This window comes from Sinocyclocheilus rhinocerous, unplaced genomic scaffold (assembly GCF_001515625.1).
Source record: "Sinocyclocheilus rhinocerous isolate Xijiao unplaced genomic scaffold, SAMN03320098_v1.1 scaffold383, whole genome shotgun sequence".
Lineage (NCBI taxonomy): Eukaryota > Metazoa > Chordata > Actinopteri > Cypriniformes > Cyprinidae > Sinocyclocheilus > Sinocyclocheilus rhinocerous.
The window spans coordinates 424,003-435,033 of NW_015643560.1; the positions used below are offsets into that span (position 1 = coordinate 424,003).

Below are 11,031 nucleotides of genomic sequence, written 5' to 3' on the forward strand. Positions count from 1 at the left end.
ACACACACACTTATAATTATTATATAAAAAATATAAAATAATATATAAATATAATTATGCATTATAAATTGTATATTAAAAAATCAAATACATATAATAAAATATATTGTGATTTAGAATTCCCAAATACTATGTATTGCAAATACAAAGAATTTTAGTTTTGGTTCAAAAAATGCGTTTTGTCACAATTAATTTACCATAAACATGCTTTAACAGCGAAACCGCAGCTCAGATCAGACAGTAATGGCCTTGCTCCTGTCATCTAGTAAATCAGCTCATTTACGCCGAAGTCTTCAGGGTAAAACACGGATTGTAGATTAAGTTTGGCGATAACCGAAGTGATGTATGGAAAAATTCTGACCATTAACTTCGCCTGTCTGCACTGCCGACAACACCTTCCATTTAGTGCTGCATTTCTCCCCGGCCCTTTCTCCACTGGCAAGCTAAATGTGAAAATCAAAGTGAATGACATTAGGTAAATAAGACAGCAGGTTGCCTTGGCAACAGGGACAACCCCCGATACCCATTCCTCTAGCCTACCCTTTACTTGCATCCAATTATAGGAAAGTAAGACTGGGCTATTGACAGATTGCCACAAACAGACCGCTGCACATCATTTTTGCACTGTAATTCCACATGAGCATGCTTGTTACAGAAGCTGAGATGGATTCAAGCTGCAGGATATGACAGGAAAGAAACGAGAGAAACCATGGCACAAAGACAACGCCAACACCTCCATAAATATTTAATCATTTGTCAGCCTCTCTTTAGAGGGGAGAAAGCTGCAGATCTGCCAGAAAACTGACCACTGTGGATCTTCCAGTTAAGATGCGGGAGCCGTTACCTGTTTGGACCGGGATGGTTTGCGTGGACGGCGTTCACAATGAGAAATGTAACCTCTAAAGCAATGAGATTAAAGCAAATACACTTGTTGCTAGTTCAAAGCTTTGAAGTGAATTCAAGTGAGATTTCACAATGTAAACACTGAATCCATTGCTATGACACTTAATGATTGCAGTGGGCAATACAATAAGACACCTGGAAAGCCCAGAGGAACGCAACTGACGCTAAAAAAAGAGCACAGGGACAGAATAAATTCAGTCTGATGATTATTAAACACCTGTCTCTGCATATGGTCAATGCAGAATCAATACGGAGTAATGAAAAAGATCTTCTTGCAACGTGGGAGTGCGGCTTTAAGACACAAACCCACACAGAAGTTCTGCATTGGCAGAGTAAGCGAACGACTTACCAGTTTTTTCTTTGATCTCGCATAAAACACTGAAGAGAGCCGGCTTCATCCTGTGGCAGTTCAGTGCGTGTTTTCTGAAAGAGAGAAAAGGAAAATGTTAGAGAGACTGATTATATTTTATTTCAAACAGTCAAAGACCAACATATCGACCGCTAATTGGCCATTTCAAATTTACTGGCATCTGTCGAACACTGTGCCCAGTTAACAAAGTGCCCTTCTGTCAGTTTCCAAATTTACCAATAATAGCCTCGTCGATGAGAATAAACATGTAAAGGGAAATTCAAAGCCACTAATAGAGCCATTTATTTATATACTTTGCATACATGTTATTTTAGTGCCCGAATGACTAAAGAAATCATTCAAATAAGATCATAGCACAAACGCTCCCACAAAATATGTGCCGAATAACACAATCTGGCACACTTTACCACATCTCTTTAAAACGCAGAAAGTAGGCATGTCTACTGCACATATCTAAATATACTGTATATGGCCAGATATAATTTCCTTCTATATCATTTCATAATCATTTGATTAATTACTGCTGCCACAATCAACAGAAAACATACACAAAAGCCTCTTTTACACAAAATCCATTTACCGCTTGCATTTTGTGCCTGGGGTTTTATAATTAGCCCCAAAAAGTTGTCACATTTTTGTGAATTTTGAGTATATATTGTGTAAAATAAGTGCTCATCTCATTCACCATGCTTAAATTTTATTATGTATATCATAGATTCTGCTCTCTAGACCATTTATTTCAAAATACTAACCAAATAGGTCTCCTTTTATGATAGGGTTACCATACGTCCTCTTTTTCCTGAACATGTCCATTACTAAAGTGCTTAAAATGTCCAGATTTTGGCTTTGTTTTCCTATTGTTTTCATACTTGCTAATGGTAATGACTGAAAAGTAGTTTGACCAATAGCGTGCAGGCGTTGTATATAATTGACTAATCATGGTTTGCGAGATGGTGAGATCTACAGAGATCTGTCAAAGCAAAGCAAATACGCTTACATATAATGCATAAGGACTATAGAGTACGTCAATAAGAAAACAAAGCCAAAACCTGGACATTTTAGGCAATATAGAAATGCCAGCCAGGACAGGTCCAGGAAAAAGAGGACATATGGTCACCCTATTTTTTAGAGAATCGTTCATGATTGATTCTTCAAGTCTCAATTTAAAGCATGCATCATTTGGCTGCCAAACAAACCAGAGGATTTATGGTTATTGAAGACATACCTTTAACATTCTTTGCTGAATATGATTACAATCACAGGTGCAAACATCTACTCTAGAATCAATCAAGATGTAATGGACACACTAAGACTCGGGTCTTTTAAAAAGCTCAGTGTCTGTAGATTGAGAAGATACAGCAGCAGTCTCAGCTCACTCCAGCTAAATGAGTAACTGACACATGGTCCTCATTTGTCTTCAGGGAAAAGCATTCCACCCTTTAATGGTATTATCCAGCCCTTTTTACACCCTGAATGTGCTTAATTTATTGAGCAGCTCTGGAGAATATCAAAACAAGTGAGGACCCTCTGTCTCGCAGAGGAAACATTCTTCTCAAAGCCAGAATCATATGTGCTAAATCCAATCATCGATCATTTCAGGGCAGTCTCCCATCAGCAAACTTTATTTCCAGGCTCGGTAAGCTCTGATGCATGGGGAGCTTATCTACACGCTGCCAGATTTCAGTGCTACTGTATTAGAGAGCAGATGAAGCATGCTTTCCAGGAGCATTGTTAGCCCTTAACAAAAGCCAATAATCGATGGGGACTCGTTAAAACTGTTCAACTAGCAGCTGGGATTAACATGCCACCTGAGCAAGAAACTGATAAAGCCACAAATCATGTGAAATACAGCCACTTGTAAAAGGTTTCTATTCTTAGCATTGGCTATCAAAAAATGTGTTGCATTTCGCAGAAATTCGATGCTACAAATCACTGCACTAGGCTGAATAATCTTTTGTAAGAAAGTCCTAAACTGAACACCACAAAACTTGCTGCCTGATACTGCAGTTGGCCACAGCTAAACAAAGTTAGAATGTATCCCTTTTGCTCCGAGGCAAACAGATAACATGGGAAATCCCAAAAAAAGATTGTTTTTGGTGGATGAGGCCTTAAGCTGATGACACACAGTGCAACTCGTTGGGTAATTTTGTTGGAAATGGGCAACGGCACTAGCTTGGGCAATGTTGAATAGGTTACTGTTGATTAGTTAGCTTGTCTTATCACATTGCCTACTTCCAGCTGTCGTGTTTATCATCCAACATGAGTTAGAGGCCGAGCAAACTTCAGATTTACTTCTAGCCAAGACTTCATTTGGTGCCTAAATGTTCTTTGTTGGTTTTGTCGTGCTCACACCCAAATATTTCAGGTATGTAGCATTCAGTGCAAAAGGCACAAACATTTAAATACATGAGATGGCAAAAAATGGGTCGCTGAGTCTTAAATGTAGGTGATTTTCTTTTGCTCGAAAACTAATGAAATATGAGCAGTATGAGACAAATACAAAAACATCAAGTAACAACAAGTGACATTACAAATCAGAAATCCAAACTCATGTTTATGGATGGATGATCATGAAAAGGTGTCGCAACTGAAACTTTTACTGGGATGTAATGACAAGGGGAGGGTTTTTTTAAATACATTTTATGACTATATAAATCCGTGTGGTGCTTGAGAGAATTTCCCTCTTGATTCAGAGTCTGAGAGAGGGTGAATTTTCTTATATGCTGCTTTTAGGTGAACACAACTAAGACCATCTCATGAGGTGGCTTGAGTATGTTTTACGTTAAGTCTGAGGTGTTTAAATGCAATGTGAGGTTAAGGCACGCCAAGATTTAGCCTACCTTCTCATGCACATTATTCTAAATATTTTGGCCATTACAGGCTATTATACAAAGAGAATGATGACATGCAACGAAACAAAAGAGGGGATAAGTCACATACTCTCATTTCTAGAGATAATGAGGGGCATATTTGTAAACTACTGTCAACTAACACAGAAACTGAAAGGTTTAAGTTTAGTTTTCTGTGAAAATGAAGGTTTAAGTTTTCAATCAGAGATGCTTTTCTTTATAATTGAAGAAATCTAAAAATCTAAAATATTTATTTTATACTATTTAATTTAATAAATGACACTCATATTATAAATGAAATGATAATAATACTTTTTTTTATAAATTGATAATTATATTTTTGATAAATTAATATTTACAAATACAATAAAGTAAAAAAAAAAAAACATAAAAAAAAACAATAAAACTTATTCAAGTGGTTACTGAACAGACTATCACAACTAAAAATAATAGCCCATTTTTAGAGCCAGGGCAATGTGAATGAAATGAGAACTTTCTCACTTGATAAACAATTCGGTCTATTCAAATGGGTCTGAGTTTGTTTCTTTTAAATGTTTAGCTCCAATGAGATATTTCATAAACACTGAACTGCATCTTAAACTGTATGAGGGTGCATTTTCTCTTTGTCATCAGCATGGAGGGGATGATGGGGGAGAGAAGAGGAGGGGGGTACTCATGCGCTCCTGTACTGACCTGTGCTGGAAGTTGAGCGGCAGGGCACACCCTGCTGTACTCCCCCCCAGCTCCCCCTCCCTCTGTGGGGTCCACTGCGCCGGTGCCTCCTCTGGCCAGCATCTGGACACAGGGCAACAGGGTGAGAGGCTCAGGGCAGCAGGCTCAGACAGCGCTGGCATCTGCTCCCACCGTCCCAATAACATCCCACCCCATCCTCCCCTTACACTGGGACCAAAGACCCCCACAGTAAATAATGCAGATCAAGAGAACGAAGGAAAAAAAACAAAACAGTAATCAAGTGCTGTGGCATATGAGGATGGAATCAGAACAAGTCTGACTTTGCCAAAAAATGTTTGAGATGTTGAAACAAAGACCAAATCAGTACCTACTAAATGCAAAGTAAACCTAAAGTTACATGAAAACAAAATGTGATGTTTAGCAGACTAACGCTTGACTAGAAATATCTAATCTACAAATATTAAGAACTTACTCGATGAATAAGGACATATGCATAAAGGACAAAGTGATTTAGTGATATAAATGCTTAACTTAACTAGCTCTTTTCTAAAGGATGTAATCTGGTCTGTCAACTCAGTTGACCTTATCTACAATACTTGCAGTGACAACAGGCCAAAGCAAGTTAAGAAGTCTTGTGCATTTCATTTGTTTTAACATGCAATGAAAAAGCAATTCAGACAGGACCACATTCTTAATGCGCTCTCTTTTCCTTTTTGAGCGAAGCACGTGCCTCCACTCAGCAAATAATGCAGGTTTGGGACACATTATACTAATTAATTTAAGAGGCATTATGATCCATTTAATGAGATACCACAACTGTGCATATTTCATTAGTCTCAAATAAAGGAAATTTGTTTATAAAAGATAGAAAAAAGAGAAATATGTATTGTAGTGTCCAAGAATGCTGACCACACCAGTTAAAATCCTGTAAAAAGTGGAGTAAAGCTCCCCACTCTGCAAATTAAGCTGCTTTCTCTGCCCTAAAACCATCCCACACTTGACAAAATAATAATGCATATTTCTCTCAGGTATCTGAACTATTTCAAGTCTGTGCGGAAGCACCAAAGGGCTTTTTTGCCTCATAACTGAAGGCAGCAAGGGCTTAAACTCAAGAATAACTGCAGAATATCATTGACAGAGAAGAAGTGACTAAAGAGAAAATGCAATTACGTCCATCACTAACAATATCTGGCATTATCCTTTAATGAATCATTCACCAAAAAAAAAGTCAATTCTGTCATTCACTTACTCTTATGTCAATGAGATGCTTTGAACAATGTTTACACTGCTTTTTCACATACAACCCAAAGCTTCCTTCGCTGCAGCACTCAAATCAAATTCATTTCTGCATATTCAAACTTGCTATATTATGATCAGTTATGAGACACACAAGAACCAACAGTGTTTTGCATCATTAACATGACACATGCTGTGACAAATCTTCATGCCAGTTTGAAGATGCGGAAGTTCGAATTAGATTTGGGAGCTACAGCGGAGGGGAAAAAGTATTAATAGGTTACCTTGAAGAGTGATTTCTACACAATCTGGCTCTTAAAATATATATTTTGTTATCTTTATTGTTGTGTATGATCCATGCAATAAAAAATACTCTTACACTGGAAAACTTCAGACTCCCCTTGCTTCAAAACTTGGTTGAACGAAATGCTTCATGTTATACGAATGGAAGGTGTAAGTTCTTTTGGGCCTAACTTTTGCATCGTCAAATTGTCAATATACCCTTACATAAAGTTCTCCCTACAAAATTTTTTAACCTTTGTTAAAGGGGTCATATGATGCGATTTCAAGTTTTCCTTTCTCTTTGGAGTGTTACAAGCTGATAGTGCATAGATAAGATCCCTGAAGTTGCAAAGACTAAAGTCTCAAAACCAAAGAGATAAAATAATGATCTTTAAAAAAGCATCATATGACCCCTTTAAGTCTACTCTACACCAAAAGAAATTAAGTGTAGAAACAATTTTCACTCAGAACTTGGTAAATTTCACAAACAATTACAAAGAAATGGTAAGTAACACATTGAATTAAACATGAAATTTTAAAGCAAATTACTGAATCAGCATTTTATTGTAAAATATACTCAAAGTGTTATTTTTACACTGTATGGTTATGTTAGCCTGTATGTATGCACGTATGCTATAGGGGGAATTCAGGTAAATTGTAGGGCTGGGACAATAAAACGATGCATCGCGATTCGTGGATCGATTTTGAGATTTTCGGAATGCATCATGATTCTCTCTCGAATCGATTCGGAGCTTAGTTTTTAACAGCAGATGGCGCTCTAGGCTAGTTTGTAACCGCACATTCAAATGCTCACGAAGAAGAGCGCTCGAGCGTTCGGCTGAGTAATTTAATGTAAGTGGTTAAATGTACTTGCACATCGCCTTTTATGCTTTTATGATGCGAGATTAATGTAAACACAGCCCACTGTGAACATCCTTGTAATTCGCTTCAACCTTTTCTAACTTTATGAATGATTATTTTAGGTTCAAATGGTGCGTATGTAAGGAACTGGAAGCAAGCAGAATACAGCTATTTCTAAAGCACGCAATGCCATCTGCTGTTAAAAACTAAGCTCAGAATCGATTCAAGAGAGAATCGCGATGCCCTCGGAAAATCTCAGAATCGATGCAGAATCATTTCTCGATGCATCGATTTATTGTCCAAGCCCTAGTAAATTGGGACACTTCGTCATTGAGCTGACTGGGGGAAAAAATGCTCAAATATATCCTAATGTAGGTGACATTAAATATTTTTGTCTTGAGTAAAAACATTTAATTTGGATGTTACCCCTCAAGAAACATTTTTTAGGCTTTCATAACAAAACCCTTTTTTTTGTTTGAGATGTCGGTCTTAACGTATGGCGTCATAAGACTTAAACACTATTCATATTGACTATCATTTTAATTATACTTATTAATTTCTGGAGCTTGACTGCATTAGTCCCCATTCACTTTCATGACTTTGAAAACAGCAGCTAGGTCATTCAGCAAAATAATGAAAGAATTTGTAATTTTTGGATGAACAATCCCTTATTTAGAAGGCTTGTCTTCATCCAAACACCTTCAAAACCCTTTTCAATTAGACTAACACAACATTCAACTCATGGGTCTTTTGCACAAGTGAAACAAAGTCAACACTATGACCCAATAAATGCAGTATAAACAAAGGCAATATGGTTGCGTTCATAAGTTCCCCGTGTAGCGACCCTCCATCTCATTAATAGAAACTCAATTTGCGGACAGCTGCACACGCGCACACATTATAGGAGAATTGATTGCGCCCAACACACAATGAAAAGGATGAACACCAGGGAGGAGGAGGAGGGTAAAAGAGAAGTGAATTAATTACGAGAACCAGGTGGTCAAATGGCTTGGTGGAAAATCACAAGCTAATGACACATATACACGCACATACGATCCCTCATTAAAAGGCAGCTTTTGTCCGAGATCGGCGGCTCGAGTTGAACTTTCAACAGATCGCAGGTCACTAGCGATCCATAAGTGATCAATTTCACCGCGGTCAATAGAAAAACGCCGACTGTACGCGCGCAGAATCTGCGGGAAAAGGCGGGAAAGTCGTCAAACCTGTCGGGTGTTTTTATCTCGAGTTTAAGTCAGACGCTGTTTGACGGCGATGACTTAATTAAGAGGGCGCTGATTATCTATGCTAATGACCAGGTAGCACATTAATCCAATTCATTTATCTAGTGGGGCCTCAATCTGGCAGACGCTCACTGAAGACCAAATGGCTTCACAGAGCACATGGGGCTCCTGATAACAAACATATATTATTTGACCTCAAAAGCCTTTTTGGCCCCATTTAGCAAATCCAGAGGAGGGGAAAATACTTGCATAATTATAGTCTTATCAGTTTGGTGCATATTTAGTGTATTATTTGAATGGAAATCGGCAAAGAAAATAATTATCAAAAGATGTCGACGATTTCAGCCACAGGGACCCCTGCTCTACTTTCTCGTTACAATAACGTTCATTAAGTACATTACGTAATCACCAACCGATCATTTAGTAAACGCATTTATGCTTATTAATTTCAACAGATGCTTTTATCCAAAGCGAGTCATTAAAACTACAAACTAATACCGCAACGCCAACTTTTAACAACTTAAAAAAGGGAAGATGCAAGAACGCCCAAACAAACGCGATTAATTGACACATTACGTGCAGTTTTTTCCTTCTAGTAAAACTATATGTAACATGAGCAGAAGGTGCAATGCATTCGATCACATGCGATGTTCAGCCGCACAGTTGCCGCTGTTTATACAAGTGTCTGTATAACGCAACGAGATGTAGATTTTATCTAGCTGCTGTTGCACAGTAATTCCCCTCATAGAACTTAAGTATCTATCAAACAAACAGTGTTTTTCTTGAGTGCCTCCATACTTCTCGTCCTCACACAGGTCTTACCTCGCCTGGGCTTCGTCGAGACTCTCGTCGGTGATGGCCATGATCTGCTGGAGAATATCCCCTATGTCTTGCTGCTTCCGAACCGAATCGGGGTCACCCACGTCAGCCTGAGAGAGTCCGCCGAGTCCGCCCATGCTAGCCAGCATTCGGGTCTGATCATCCATAATACTTCGAGGCGAATCTCGCCGTTTCCCCTCCGCAAACCAATGAACGCGTGTTTCAGCGATCTGTCTCAGCGACCATGTACCACCGACGGCGTGAACACAAGCGTGGAGCCGAACGAACCACTAAATAAGAAAACAACAAGAGTGCGACTGAAATGTGGGCTTTAACCACATGAAAACGACGCGCGGTGGATGGATAAAGGTGGATAACCAGTTCGCATGGGGGGTGGGAAGAAAAACGATGTTTTAATTCTAGTATTATCTAAAGCAAAACCCTGCACACTAGCACTCCCATAAAGCACTCTAACAAGAAAATAAAAGCGTCCCTGGAAACATTAAGTATCCCACGCGCGGCATCTCAACGTATCGCTTCTCTAAACAACTCGCAGTTCGCGATAAAATCATTCATGTCCAAAAATACGCGAACAAGGGGCTGTTGTCGCTGACAGCTATTACAGTAGAAATCTCCGACACCACTAACAAGCTAGACTAAACCAACCAGAGCGGCTAACAAGCTAATAGAGAGGAGAAAAAAAAACTCAGCTGACAATAAATCGAAATTGAAACTCTAGCGTTCGCTTATTAGCGTCCCCTCACTTAGGAAAACCCAAAAACTCAACGGGCAAAACGAATCCCGAGAGCGGCGGATGAGCGTAACCGCTTTTTTACACGTATTTCCGAGATCTCCGACACAATTGATTCGCAGTGTTGCTAGCTGCTTAGCAGCGGGGCTAACTAGCATTCGAGTGCTGCTAGCAACAGATTCATACGGGCTCCACAAACTCCCGGGACCAACAGCAAACTGCCCCCCCCCGGCTTTGCGCGAAATGCCCCGGCTTAGGTGGACGGCTCGAAACGGCTCAGAATGGCAACGCTCAGCTCCATGCCAGCCAACTCGACTCAGTTGGTTTGCTCCCAAGCCGCGGTGCTATCGTAGAAAGACTTGCCCCTCTCTTGTGTTTCTGCCCTCCTCGGCGGCTCTTTCTCCCCCTCTGACTCTGACTCTGACTCTGAGCGAGCGCACCACTGCGCGCGTTCACGCTGCTACATAAGAGCCCGTGCGTCATCATCGCGCACAAAAGAGCCGCTGCTGCACGCGCCTCGCACGTCCACGCACGTTTGTAAACAACTTGCGCGTCTCTGTCAAACACAACGCACGCAGGTTTTTTCGTGGAAGTGGCTTTTGTTTAGTAACCATAGCTGAACCGAAGTATTTGTGCAAGACCATGGTAACCAAAGGTGAAACAATGAACGGCGCCTCATTGCTGTGCTTTGATCAGCGTAACTATGGTTCACACGAGCTGTTGTATTTAGAAGCCATAATTACGATTGAAAATGGATTCACTCACTCCCCTAATGGGTTATTAAGAATGAACCCTTTAACATGCCTGCTAATAATTGCAGTGCTACTGAAGTAAAACCATGGTAAGTTTATGTAAGGGTGGTTTAAGTGCAGTGACAAAGTGTCCAGATTCTATTATCGGCGTTTCAGTGGATGTTTTTGTATTTTACGAAGCACAATGAACCCTTGCGACCAAAACTATTTCTGTTCATATCATTTCACAAAATATGAAGTACCTAGATGATGCAAATCGAGCCTACCTGAATGG

At 39.6% G+C, this 11,031-nt stretch overlaps 1 protein-coding gene across 8 annotated transcripts in view; it reads right to left on the minus strand.

Annotated features, from left to right (window-relative positions):
* pbx4 (pre-B-cell leukemia transcription factor 4) overlaps nucleotides 1–10,425 on the minus strand; it is a 37,356-nt gene extending 26,931 nt beyond the window's left edge. For 6 of the 8 annotated variants that reach the window (XM_016574819.1, XM_016574817.1, XM_016574816.1 and 3 more), the window contains exons 1-3: nucleotides 9,258–10,425; nucleotides 4,816–4,917; nucleotides 1,253–1,326 (exon numbers count right to left, since the gene is read on the minus strand). In XM_016574819.1, coding sequence (XP_016430305.1) covers nucleotides 1,253–1,326; nucleotides 4,816–4,917; nucleotides 9,258–9,421 — 340 coding nt within the window. In that variant the 5' untranslated portion in view covers nucleotides 9,422–10,425. The remainder of the gene's footprint in view (nucleotides 1–1,252; nucleotides 1,327–4,815; nucleotides 4,918–9,257) is intronic. The other 2 variants (XM_016574818.1, XM_016574822.1) reach the window with 1 other exon arrangement.
* Between the last annotated feature and the right edge of the window lie 606 nt (nucleotides 10,426–11,031).